Raw genomic sequence first — 15599 nt, 5'->3', positions numbered from 1 at the left:
AATACTTTAAAATAAAAAAAAAAGAATTTTCAATCGATCTGATATTTTTAATAATATAACATCACAATGACAACACGCGGTGACCAGCTACTTCTGCACAATTTTTTTCATTTACCAACAATAGGAACAGGCATATTACGAGGCACGTATAATATTGTATATCATTTTATTATATACCGGCTGGACGGATAAGTCAAATTTAGCGGTAGGTCACATATCGGTACAAATTGGTTCATCGGTAGGACCCATATTAGGGACTATAGTCCAAAATCATAATTCAAGTGTATTTGGTGTATAAAGGATACGGCACCTGGTGGCAGTATTGTGCTAAACAGTTGCCACCCATTTCTGGTTTTTGGACAGAAAAAAAATAGTAAAAAGTACTGGTCCAATATGGGTGCAGCACGCTTGTCGATTGCGTCGTGTATAGTCGTTATCCGGTTTAAGTTCAAAATTTAAAATGTTTGAAAAGTTCTAGAAAAAAAAAGGAAGTTTGAGTTCGTGAAAATTGAAGTTCGACCCGCGCTTAGTAAAATTGATCGTCAAAAAAATATCGCTTATTTACCAGCTACGCCAGACGTAAGAATAGATCAATTGGGCGCAGTGAATTCCTCTAGTGGAATTAAATTAGAAAATGCCAATCGACGATTAATGTACCCGTGTTGTTGCATACAATAACAATAATAACGATTTTCGTACATGATCGCTGCGGTGCGCCTTCGAATCGATTAGTAATGCGATACGCGCGACGATAGGTTGCAATAATATATTATTATATTCCAAAACGACATATGTAATATGTATATGATAATTTATTGTACGTCACTGTAGAGCGAATTGTCGTCGTTTCCGTCCATACTTAGGTACCTATGACGTATGTTTATGTTTTATATTATAAGTGTTGACAAGTCGTCATTAAACACATTGACGCCACTAAGCCAAGCCGATGTGCAATGAATATGCCTGTACCAATTATAAATATATTACCTATATAGGTACTTGTGTGTATACATTATAATATTATATGTATGTACGGGGTGATTTCGTCAACGTGAATCATCATAAAAGGAATTTAGAGAAACCAAAAATATAATTTCAACAAAACGTGCTAGATGATTGTGGAAAAAAATGGAAATAGTGTTTGTGAGGTGAAAAAATTAAGTTTCAAAATTTATCGTAGTTCCTAAGATATTACAATAAGTTCACTATAAAACAATAACCCTGTATAGTATAGGTACCGAATAACACGCATATATTTTAGCTGAGAAGGTACTTCAGATGAGCATTCATTATTTATATACATAACATTTTCCACTACAATGATTTACGTAATTAACGGAAAGTACATGAAGACATAATTTATATTATGACATAGGATATACGTGGTGAATGAATGGCGATAATCGTTTAAGCACTTTTCGTATGTACATCATAATAATTATTAAAAACAAACACTACTTATATTCAGTGAAATTTTAATATACACTAATACATTATTGTATTATGGAAGGCGCGTATTGTTGTATTTATTTTTTCACTTAGTTTTAAACAAGCCGGGCTCAATAATATAATAAATTGTAGATAATATATATGAACAATCTTTCGTAACTAATAAAATACAATAAACCAATAATATAAAACACTATTATAGCAATATGAATTAACAGGTCTGAAATTACAATGTAGTGAAATCTCTTCTAATAGACACATTCAAATAACGAACATATTAAAATTTAAAAAGATAATTTTGATTCAAAATTATTAATTCAATAGGTTAGAAAAAAATCCTATAGATATAGGGAACCATCGGAGTTTAAGAGAATTGAAATCGCCAATCATAATTAAGTTATTAACATACTTAAACTTAATAAACAATTTTTAATAATGTCAAAATGTCGAAATGTGGAAAATAAACATTACAATTTACAACTATAATGTAATTAAATTTTAAAACTTTCTTTAATAATAGCAAATTTATGTTAACTGATCTAACAGTTACAGATAAAATACATGAATGCAATTTCACAATTTTAATAAGCTATTAAGTTTGGGGTAACAGTAAACAACATTTTCAAAAGAAAAATTTGGAACTTACTAGTTTTAACTAGCAAAATGATAGAAAATATTGCGTAAGCAGTGCTGCAACAATTAACTTTATGGCACGTGTGCAAAATGTATTAATATTATTAATAGACCTAAATTAATATTATTATCTTCATCTTTATATTGCTGCAGAAATTAATATACGTAACTGATAGCAGAACTACCGCTTCTCTCTTAGAATTATTACTCGTATTCGGGTTTCGGTCACAGTGATAAGTAACTGTGAAGATTAAAACGTATTGAGTTAATATCCGTCCTAATTAAGACTCATTGATATTAAGATATAATACCAGGTTTCAGATAAATGGTTTCAGTCATGAATATTAGCACACATGACGCATCGACTATTTAACTTGGTATTAAGTCAGCGAACACTTTATAATTATACATACATAAAGTTAAGTTTTTGTGAACTGATCCGTTTTTAATTCTTTTAAATGGTTGATATACCTTTGACGAACTTTGTAACTACATTTTTTCGCTATCTTATAGGAGTTTATTGAATTCCGTGAGTTCCTTAAGCCTCGATAGAAATTCACGACGATCATCTGGTTGCAATATTCTGAGCATCATCGATATGCGAATGGAACTTACTGTAGTTTGGAGAATTAAGTAGTTTATGTCTTGTAAATACCCTTCGAAATCAGACAGTGTTTGAAATTTCAATTCTTAGATAACTATGTTTGATTTTCTACCAAATCTATAGAGACTGCTGCCGGATAAATGTTAGGCAATTTATCTTTTTCTTAGTTATTAGTTTATGATCATCAGATTCCAAAGCATTATATTATAACATCAAATAATAATATGAACTTGCTTGTATATTATAAATGTCAGATATTATGGTTTCGTCTCAGACATAGTGGGATGACTCAATACTAGATGAATGATTTTCTTTTTGAGTGACTCTATTTTCAAGTGAAGAAGTACGACCATTTGAACCACGCAATTGACTAGAAACTTTATCTAGTTCCATGATTGAGTTCCAAAAGTGAAAATTCATTTTTAGTAACCAAATGTTTTATCTCATATACTACCGAAAGTATGAAATTTATTTTAGATATTTAAATGGTATCTTAACATGTAGATTTGACCCAAACATATTTTAAAGACAGAGATTTTCTGGTTCCTAGTCTCGCACACTTGCAACTAGTACACATTCACAAAGCAATATGCATGTTAAGAACGTCGACAGTAAGATAACGGTGAGACGAACAAGCAATATGGTATAGTTTAGAACAAAACAGTTGTAATCAGCCAACACACAATAATTGCACTTAGGACAATTCATGCTATAATATAACGGGACGAATAAAAGATAAAACTGAAAACAACTGGTCCGGACGACAGTCAGATTATAACTGAATATTATAACTACATTCTTATTTCACTGAAGTGGTAAGTACTATTACTTACTATGATATATTCCACAATATACATAGTAATAGTATAGTAATTATATACTATAATGATAAGGTATGTATGTGAAGTACAGTCAGAGTATCGATAACGGGCATCTCAAGGGGATTACAAATAAATTCGAATTATGAATTTTTCAAACTATGTACCTTAAATATAACTTAAAAACACTTCGAGGGCCAAGAAACGAGTACTTCTACCTGTAAGTATTCGCTGAAATATTTAAACCTTTACACTCTAATTATTAGAATCTAATATATAAGAAGTGTGAGCTGTTGTATCGTTGTATTACCTATACAAGTATGTTACAAAAGTCGACCAAGTTAATTATTATTATTTTTTAACTCGTAAAGTATAAAGTCACTGAGGTAAAAATGTAAGTTGTGTTTTAAGTTAAAGGTACTTTTCTTTATTTTTAATTTGTTAAAGTTACGAGTTAAGTAGAAAAATAGTGCGCAAGTGGGTGTAAAAGTCATTCATTTTATTTTTAGTAATAACATGATGGGTTGAATTAATTTTTGCCGAAAACATCGCATTTAATATTTAATATATTGTTAATATTATTAGAAAAGTTTATATTTATACAATAGCCAATTTATTATTGTTATTAACTTTTAGGTGCATGTCTGTTACTACTGACTATCATATAACAGTTCAAATATATTTGTGGTATACAAAATATGCGTTGGCTTAAAATTAATCTAAATATTGTAAAAATTTAATTGTGTAGAGTCAAATATAATACTGTAAAGGTAAAACGTAAAAGGTTCAAGTCCCATTTATAATCAAATTTCGATGGCGACAAACATTTTGCACTTGTAACCGTAAGTAACCGACGAAATGGTTAATTAATTTGTTAAATATTATAAAGCGAACACAAATAGTGCAACAATAATACTATTTTATGTCCTGTTTTATTTTTTAAGATGTGTGATTAAAAAAAAAAAAGTGAAATAAGTTTTCTGCAAATAAATTCATTTCACAAAACATTTGGTTCGGCATACATTATTACCCTATAACCTGTTAGATACAATGTTTTTTTTAAAGTTATAATTAATATAAGTCCTATAATATATAATATAAATAAACAATATTATCGCAATCAATATTTGATTCCAAATGGTGTGCGGGCGAAACAAATTTCATTATGATATTATTAATATTATTTCCCTTACGGTTCTGCAATACCATGGTTTTTGTTTTTTATAGTGGTTACATTTTGCGTTGTGTCTTGTAAACCATAATTTTATAAAATGATGTGTATTATATACACATATAGTCTGCTTTAGGCAATGGTATTACAAATTCAGGTCGTTATCGTCGTCGTCACGTCGTTTTCTGTAATCTTATACACATACATTATGATACGTAGCTTTACCGTTGTGTTGTTGTGTCTTGTGTGAACATGGCGGTGTATGCAATTTTTATCAAATAGTTACGATACTGATTCGCAGGGCATACATTGAGGTTCAATGGAGGTTTTCTGTAAATGGTGTGAACCAGCTAACGTGTTTGAGAATAATTATAATTTGTGTTTTTTGGTTAGGTATTAAACTATACTATATTGCAAGTATATAATGAAAAACAGAGCAGATAATATGGTTGCAGGTTTCGATCAGTAGTTTTATACCAGTATTAAGCCGAATCTAGGAAGGTTCATCTCTCACAAAAAATGTAATTTTATATACGAACTTTTCGTTACCGAAAATACTATGATAGGGTATTTGGTTCACGGGATTTTAAATCATATTATTTTATTAGGTAATTTTGTCAATAACATTTAAATAGTAAGAAAATAATATTAACTTGGGAAATTAATTCAATATTAATTCAATATTTCTTGATCAAGTTCGGTCATTAATTTTGAAGAGAAGGTAACAGATCAACAGATCATCGGGATACTTCTTACCCTCAATTTCAAACATAATATATAAAAAAATAGGTACATCATATTATAGCAGCCTGTTTTATTTAAATTAATTGCATGTATAATATATAACTTAATACGACTATAATTGACACTCAAAATCGGTCTATGGTATTACCAATAAAAATACTAATATATTATTAATATTTATTTTTATTTTCAGCTCGTCACGCTAATAGCCCAGCACGTGAAAAATTCATCAAGGCAACAATAACAAAGCAGCCCAATATTAGTTACCTATACTAACTACTTATATAATATGCATCGACGCTTGAGCTCTCGTTAGAATATAATATTTTACTTACGAAAATACGATAGTGTAATATTACACAGTTATCTCAGTATATGATAAAGAAATCGACTTGGGTGAGTAAGTGTCAGACCACGCTGGACCACGCCAATTCATAGGTTTCAGATGGGATTTGGGGGGGGGGAGAACATTTCAAAAGATATTGCGATTGATGTTCGCGATACGATCAACCCTAAAATCTTATTATTCTCTCCTCGCGCAATATAATTACATCTCAGCGATTTAATCGTCCAATAATTAAAACGCTATAAATATTGTTCTCGTTTAATAAATAATAATAATAATAATAATAACGCTTATATTGTATAATCTCTCGTGCAATCGTAGAGGTGTACAAAATATGTTTTCATCAACGAAAGCTAAATAATAACAAAATATACGTGTACGGCGTTCGTTTGTCTTGTACCTGTATGTAAAGATGTTTAATAATAATTATAACTACGCATGTGTCGTAAGAAAAAGAAAACAACAAGTCGCCCATGATGGTGATGCGCCGGGTTTACCTAATTGCTACAATAATGTACGTGTAAGATAAAGTTCGAGGTGTATCTAGATAGAAGTCGTAGTATAGATAGGTACCTGAACGGTGGGTGGCGTCAGCGGAGTTATATATAATTGGGTTTTCGCGAAAAAAGAAAATAAATTGCGGCGTAACGTGCAGGTCGTGATCGTTCACGGCGATCTATATACGAGTACATAAGCTTATATTATATTCCAATATTATACATTTATACGCGAATAAACTTACTGCGCTCGTCGACGTGCATTACACTGCAGTACCTATTATTAATTTATGTGCGGCAACCCTTTTGTCGTCAGTCAAATGCGATTTCGACCAGACGATCGACAGCAGTGGCGTACGAATACATATCATAGAGATGCAGATAATATCCCTAGGAACGAGGACGACTATAATATTATGTGTCGCTGTATACGGAGTATTGACTATACAGATGGACTTATCACTTGGGTAATAGTCGTAACTTGTAGGTATCTGTAAAATATTTGCTTCTGCTCATTATTATTCCTCTAATTTACTTATTGTGTTATCACAAGCATAGATTGTAAATATTATTGAATACAAAAATTAAGCATTTGTAAAAATTGGTCGTATTGTAATGAAAATTCCATCATAAAACGTTATATTATTTTTAGATTCATTTTTGTAAAAAAAATATTTTATTTTGCTAAGTTTATCCAGACATTTTGTGGGAAATATCTTCAGCATCTTAGAATAAAACATACTCTCACAAAATCATCTATTTACTTTTTTTATATTTTTAAGCTCTACGTCTTTTTTCATTACTCACCAAAATCAATAGTATTTAGTATTTACTAACAAACCACATAAGAAATAGTTACAACATATTATGTGTAACACAATAATGTAACATTTATATAACCCGTGACATGTTGTACGTTGAAACATTTTAAAACAATATAAATTTAAAAAATAATACCAACGCATTTTAAGAAGCATAATAACAAAAGTCTAATTAAATTGTTCCAAAAATTCAGGACAGAGAATTATTTTGTAGGAGAACAGCCTTCTGAGAGAAATCTCCCATTCATCCCTTTCATTCCTTAATAAAAACTATTTTATCACACTTAAAGTATTGATTTTAAATAATATATTATATTTTAACTCAAATACTAAAAATCGTCGTGGACTGATAAGGAAACGCAATTAAAATATAAATAATAATCTACTATACTTAATATACTTACAGATGTACGAAGACTATATTAAGTTGGGCTCAAGTATTTATATACATATTAAAAAATAACATACTGTTTGATCTGTGTTATTCTTTAACTACAAAATGTAAGCTGATTAACAACCCGAAGCACAATTTAAAACTGGTTTGTCTCTTAGCCACTATTATTACTATCTACACGTTTATACTATACTATACTGCTACTACTACTACTTCCACTATATCTAATAATAATGATAATAATAATACTATTTATTAGACACTACTAATACTACTATTCGCTTCGCCAGAATTTATTTTAATTAATGAGACGGAATCGGAGGATAAAAAACAACACGCACAGAATATATTATAATCGTTGGCGGGATAGCTTGCCGCAATAGTTCATATTTTACCTAGTACACTTATATACATATCGAACGTAACAAACGTCTTTATCGACGATGACCGGTATTAAGTACACATATTACACACTCGTAGGTTTGTGGTTTGTCATAATATATATATTTTATTCGACGAACATTTTGATTACGGTATTATATTAAATATTAAAGTGATGGATTTCTCTAAAAGCCAAAACTAATCCCGTCTGTGATGTGGCAACATTTTAAAAACGCTCAATGTCGTGGTATTTTATTCAACACTTTTTTTAATTCATAATTTTTCATGTTATTATTATTGTTTATTAATCTTTAGAAAGAAAAAAACAGCGAGTTATAGTGATAAATTTACTATGTTCTACAGGTCAGTGGCAAGTATGCATTTTATTGCAATGCCTACGGCCTACCTATATGCAGGTTATTGATATTCACAGTCTAGTATAGATAAAAATATTATTTTATTTATGCCTGATAATAAAATCATCACGTTTACGACTTCCAACAAAAATAATTATAAACGCTACAAATCTATACAGTCTCGTTTATTTTGGCCCGTGATTATGTAAACATTATAACATTCAACATAAAAAAAAAACATTAAATGTCATGGAACTTGGTTCGTTAATACGTAGCAAAAATGTAAACACCGTATTTGCCTGCAATGTTTACGTAGCAATATGTTCATTTATTTTGTATGTTTATCGATATTAAAACTTATTTCAGAAGTGAACACGAACTCGGAATGTCAAAATACAGTGGTTGTTTGATTGTCAGCTATAGAAGCTGCAGAGCTCGTAAGCCGTATAGATAGGATACGGATTTCAATCATATTATTTAAGATAATTTCTATACAGTTATCCAAAACTAAAGACTTAAGCGAGTCATCGACTTACCACATAAAATTTTCTTTCGATGTTAATACCTACATTTTTCTTAGTAATTTCTACATTATGTTGGTAGTTTGATTCTTGACTTTAGTATTACTGGAAGTGTCATACACATAATATTTGTTGTTTTTCATAAAAGAACGTTTTAAAGAAAATATTGTATTTTACAGATTGGAAATTTATTTTGGCTCAATATTATTAAATACTTAAATCCGTCACTTGTCTGGCCCAACAAAAACGTTCCGAACTACGTGTTCTATACTAGCAATACTCGTATACCTATTATCTCGAATATCAGACTATCAGATTACGCTGTGAAAATCTTGAAAATATAACATATGTTATTATACAAAATATTATTATTATTATTATAATTATAAATTATAATAATATTACGTCGATATTCTTATTCAATAGCCCACTTTTAAACCGAGCAGACCAGCGCAAAGTGTCTCCGTGCGACGCTGCGTTTTCGCAATAAATCGAGTTGACATTGAGCACGTTGTTTATTATAATATATTATACAAACGAACGCTATGTGAAGAAAAAAAAATTCTAGCACTTTAATAATAATAATATATTTATTACGTTTTCGCAGTGTTTAAAACGTATATCAGGTTCGGTAAACATACGCGAATCGTTCATATACTATGCGCCAATATTAGGTATACTACGCATTAAACATATTTTATAAAATATATTATTAATATTATTACCTTTATTGGACGGTACGATCGGTACATAGCAATATTGCTCAATAGGTAAGCAAATTAGTGAAAACAATTAAATCGAGTCAATCTTTCAAGTGAACACAAGATCATTAAGTTAACAAGTTTCACTAGCAAGTTTAAAGTTGATATGGAAAAATAAATTAAGTAATTTAGTTTAAAAAAGGTTAATTTACTTTTGTAATTAATGCATGGATCCCAAAAGGAGTACCTATTTTGTGTCTATCTATATTATAATGTATCTTTAGTTTTATTACTTATTACCAGAGCTCGGGACTTTACGTGCTTAAAATCTTAAAAATATGAGTATACATATGCAGTATGCACCAAAAAAATATCAAAATATGCGCTTAAATATGCATTTATTTTTAATTAAAAAATACGTTAAAAAACATATTTTGTACATATTACTAAAAATGTATATTTTATTATTTTATACATATAATATGATAAAAAAAATTTGGATTTTTTAACTCAGCATCTTCTTTTCCTAGCAATTAAAATTTTTATGCAATAAAAAGTAATCATTTTATAATTACATTTTAGTTGTATTAGTTTGTGTACCTAATCATTTTTTGGGTTTTTGTATTGAAAATTGCCCTCCGTTTAATCATTTTCATATGTTTTACTGTTTTTATATTATGTTGTATTACACTGGATGACCGTTCATATTCTACTTTAATTTCACATAGTTTGGAAAATAAAATTCTTCTGTCTGCGGAAAATACATTTTCCACAAATTCCAAAATGAAACTTCTCAACCTACTAATTTGCGTTTATTTTTCTTTTGGCATATTATAATACAAATACGAGCTCTAATAAATACAAAAAATAACGAATACAAATACAAATACAAACACGACAACGATTGACGATACGTGCACACGATAACGATCGTAGTCCGTCGATCACTATGTACTGGCAAATAAAATAAATAATAATACTATAAAAGACGGATTAAATAAAAATAATATTGTCCTCAGAGCTAAAAATAAAATGGGTTCCCCGTAACGCTATTGATTATCGCCTTATCGGTATTATTGCTAACAAAATCATGTAGATAAAATAAATTTACTAATATTATATTGATTTAAGACTTTAAGAGTAAATAATCAAAAATTATTTTAAAATATGCAATAAAAATCAATAAATCTTAAAAATATGCATTTGTAGAAAAAATTCCAAAAATATGTAAACATTTGCACAGTAAACTTTTAAAGTTTAACNGTATAAAAAATTTGAATAATTCATTAGATACCTCGTATATACGTTTCATCGAGATCATAACAAATTATTTCATATTTTTTAATGTGAAATAATAAAAATATGTAAAAAAAAGACCAAGAAAAGGTGTTTGAAATCTTGATCCTCTCTCTACGATGCCACTGCATCTTATGTACTTACGTTAATCCACAATCTTTTGGAATACCTACATAAAAAAGATAAAAATACTTTGCTCCTCAAAAAAAAGACATTGCAGGGTAAGACGAGGCACGCCTTGCACGATCATTGTGCGTGACAATGAACATTTACAATAAATAAATTGTCGTTTACTCTAGGCCATTAACATTATAATATACTATATAATAATATGTATAGGGACACAATATTATGTTAATATATGACTTAGCACGTAATAGTCACTATATGATATAGGTAGTGTTTGAGAAGCAAATTGTACCTACTGAAGCAACTTAATATTTTGTTAATTAACGACGTTGTGCGTGCTGGGAGAGTTCTGCTGTTGCCACGTATTGAGTTTAACAGTAGTGTCAGTGTTTGGTGATCGTTGGCGTGGAGAGGAAAACTACGGCAGTCAGCGGACCATACATAGTGGAATATTATATGTTTGTTTTAATGTAATAAAAGTGTTTACGATCATTAATAATTGTGTTAAATTTCCTCACAACTGTTTGACTTAGTTCTACCTACGACTTTACATCGATGGGGTATAATATTATTATTATGGTCATGGGGTCTTAGAACTTTAGAGCGCCGAGGTATTAATACCATTATGGTCATAATAAGGTCTAAAAGGTTCGAACGTATAACGGTAAACGTCTTCCATCGTATATTTTAACCTGTAAGTTAACAGAGCTCGCCAAATTTAATTTAAAATCAAAGTCATTAAATTTTAGTGTATGAGGGTAAGACATCGTAGTCTTAAGTGCGCGTTACTGAATACGAATGATTTTATGACACAATTATTATTATGAAGAGATTGGGATGGGTTGAGAAAGCACTCATTAAAGTGTGTAGTTTTCGCATAAAATCATTATGCTGAGTTAAGTTGTAGATAAATAGTGAAGAATTGTGTGTTAGATTTTTTCGCCTTGGGTCCAGAAGTCCATACCGACTTAAGTTTTATAAATTAGTGATTTGGTTTTTAGAAAATAATATAATACTACAGAGAAAATAATTTTATTTCGGTTATTGATTATAGGTACACAATTACACAATATTATTACTTATGATGTATTATATAAAGCTCAAACACAGTCTACAATATTATACTCATATCAAAAAATGAGTCGTGTCGTTCATCACACCAAACGCAGTTTAGAACAAGTCACATAAAATAATTATTATTTTTGACGCGCAAAAAATATAACACGTCGCGTAAAAATAATATTATTATTATATCATATAATGCGCCGCGCATAATATAATTACATAATTAACGTTGTCGATTTTTTTTATCAATATTTGTTCAAAATACGTCTTGACGTGTTGGTACGTACGCACGTAACAGTATATGTATATATCGTAAGCAGGCGCTTTTCGTGTGTTACAAAACACTCGACGAATTTAACTCACGGCCTTGATTTATTGTTATTTTTTTAATTGTTGCGGGTTATTTTTAGGAGGTTAAACGCACAAGATATCAATATTCATATTTACAACGATAAAACGATGGTAGTATTACGTGCGAATTGAATAATAATTACTAATAAATAATATTATGATCATTACGAATAATTATTATGATCCCGCGAAGATATAATGTTTTTATTAGCATGTACCTATATTATGCAAAATACACCACCTTACCGCTATAGATTTCTATCGGAAATCAAATAAAACCGATGTTTAAGAGATTTTAACATTTTTAACACGCTGTCCGGTGCATAATAATAACGACTGGACATTAAAGTAGCGTTATATTATTACTTATTAGTATTATTAATTAAAAGTTAGTATACACTCTTACGCCAAAAAATATCGATGAAAAAAAACCAAACCATATAGTCGTTTATCTTGAAAACATATCTCTAACAGTTAAAACTGTTAATTAAAAAACTAACTAATCATAATAATTTTCATGAATGTTTTAAAGTAGCGGACAAAGAATTTGTTTTACACACTAACCGTAACTAATACCGTACCCATATATACAATGAGTGAGTTATTAAAAAAAAAACAACTCAATATTCCAAGTTTTGTTTTAATAATTTAGTACAGGTAATACCGATATCGTGGTTGACTGTATTTTGAAATATTGTTACTATTAATTTTTCTAATCGATTCCATTAAATAATATTTTAAGACAGTTTTCCAGTAGACAATTACCTATTTTTGTTTTTTAAGTGTCGTCGGTAATTTAATTCATTTTGTTCGATAAATACGCATATTTAGTATTAAAGTAATGACTTTAATAATGTCACTATTATCGTTTTAACGCGTGTTATGAAAATGAACAGGTATATACGTAGACTGTTCGAATGCGTAAATAAAAAAACCTTGTGCGTAAATGAGCATATTATATTATACAAAATGAATCATCAAGCATGTTCACTCCCGTGTTATCCTTAAATAATGAATTTATTCAAATTCTGATTTTTCATAGCTATTTAAGTATTTAGCCAAGTACATACCGATACTTAAACACCATAATAAGTATTTTTTAAATACTTTGGCTCTTTACACCGTTTACGGAATAAACTAAAAGAACTGCTGTCTTTTACTGTAAATTGTATAGATGAATTATTTTTGATATTTTGATGTACAATAATTGAAATTGGAACTAACTATATTTCCTTAGTTTCTAAGAAATAGGCAGTCCTTATGACAATAGACATACACATAGGAAATATATTTTTTTCACTTGGAGGGGGGGGGCATTGTCAATCTCTTAATACTTTTTAGATAACTCTAAAATGAGGGCCGTATAACGCATGCTATTAGCATTTATTTTTTAAAGATCAATGGTAGGGGAGGAAATTGGGAGGCAGTTTAATATACGTCGACAAATGTAGGATTTAAAGATATAGGGTCTATATTATGATGATTTTAAAAAATATAGTAATTAATCTGATAAAATTTATGATTGTAAAATTTGTTTGAGAGTAGAAAGTACTAGACTAAAATAATACTACATATTATAATTATCATATATTTTAATATTTTGTGAAACCTTTTTTAAGTACTACCCATAACCTTAAATTCCTTATTACACAAAACGTATTAACTCGGAAATTACACTCATGAAGTCATGACTCTCAATTAATTTATAGATTCGTCGAAATGTTCAAAATAATAATTTACATAACATTTAAAATTTTATACTTTCCAGTAAAAAAAGGTTGTGATCATTTGAAAAAACTGTTTGTAATTTGTATAGTTACTCGTTTAACAATAAGAAAATCCTAATATTTAAATAATATTGTTTTTTAGTACAGGTTACAAATTTCAAAAATTAGAATTAGAATAAAATTGTTAAAGGATAAATAGGGTGTGCTAACCGGTACCAGCTAAATTAATAATTATTAAAGAATAATAATACACGCAGTTGATTTATACAAAAAACGATTATGATGTCATTTTCGAATAAAACACTACAACGTGTCGTCGTACAGAGGAATGAAGGCTATATTTATATTTCTAATATCATAATATACGACGGCCGATTTGAACGATCAATTCAACGATTTCGCAGACTATCGATAGCCCCATATTTCTATTACACGATCGTGCGTACATATTATATACTATATATATATTTTATGTGTGTCTGAGTTGGATCGTGTGTGGCTTTTAAATGATTATCAACGATCGTGTTACTTTAGGGAATTTATACGCATAATTATTCGATCATACAGTCTTACTTGTATAGATACATTCATATATTATATACATTATAATATGTATGTATGTATGTACGTGGTTATTATTGTTACTCAGTCTGTTGCGCTAAGTCCATTCGAGAAAGTAAATAATAATATCGTTATATTATGTACCTACTGCGTATAGAACGATGCCAACCATGCAGAAAGCGTTTATTCAACAAAGATTTAAAAACCAAATCGTTTTGATTTTTCAAATAGACTGAAATCGGTCGTTAACAATTAAATATTTATGTGTTGTAAACTTTTTTGTAAAATGTCGCTAGTAAAAAGTTGAAAGCAAAGTGTAAAAGTGTTAATCGTGTTGTTGATATTGGCGCAGGTCAAATCAAACAACAATCTTCAACAAGAAGAATTTGATACATATATAATACTATAATAGCAAGTTACGTCTTTGCGTATCTAATAAAGTCCGAATCTCCAGTCAAAGGCTACTATGTGCCTATGACTATACGCGTCTGTATATTTCATCAGTATATCTAATATTATGCAGATTATTGAAAGTTCGATATTCATTTGATACTTGTCGATATACTGAAGTACCGAGTGCGCATTTTTGTCTTTGAGAGAAATTAACCATAATATTAGTACTCATATGCAGCTCGTCAGCAAAGTTAACCTTATAATTATTATTATGACTGGTTTAAAATATAATACGGTTTTACTCAATGAACGTACCTTGGTGTCCGGCTAGCTGTACCCACGGATACCTCTGTTTCTTGTAGGTCTGAAAGAACGGCGTCCATTGAACAATGTTTCTCAACTTTCGCCATCCGGAATGCTAAACAGAAACAATTTGAATTAGTAAAAATATACCTCATAAATAGTAGTTATGTGTATAGGGGCAAGGTAAAAAATATACAGGTCTCTATAATAATGAATAATGATATAATACATAAGAAGACGCGTATAAGTATATCTACAACTTCTTAAAAGTCAAAAGCCGTGAATGATATTTTGAGTGTTTGATTTTTGATTAAACCGAGTACTTTATTCCTCACATG

General features: G+C 29.4%; 1 protein-coding gene across 4 annotated transcripts in view; it reads right to left on the bottom strand.

The window, feature by feature from the left end:
* Window positions 1-15599, bottom strand: part of LOC111041473 (inositol-trisphosphate 3-kinase B-like) — a 125774-nt gene that overhangs the window by 16783 nt on the left and 93392 nt on the right. For all 4 annotated transcript variants that reach the window (XM_022325851.1, XM_022325780.1, XM_022325919.1 and 1 more), the window contains one exon: window positions 15274-15376. In XM_022325851.1, coding sequence (XP_022181543.1) covers window positions 15274-15376 — 103 coding nt within the window. The remainder of the gene's footprint in view (window positions 1-15273; window positions 15377-15599) is intronic.

Source organism: Myzus persicae, unplaced genomic scaffold (assembly GCF_001856785.1).
Source record: "Myzus persicae strain clone G006 unplaced genomic scaffold, MPER_G0061.0, whole genome shotgun sequence".
NCBI classification, from domain to species: domain Eukaryota; kingdom Metazoa; phylum Arthropoda; class Insecta; order Hemiptera; family Aphididae; genus Myzus; species Myzus persicae.
The sequence above is the reverse complement of the archived record's forward strand: the minus strand, read 5'-3'. Positions and strand labels throughout refer to the sequence as shown.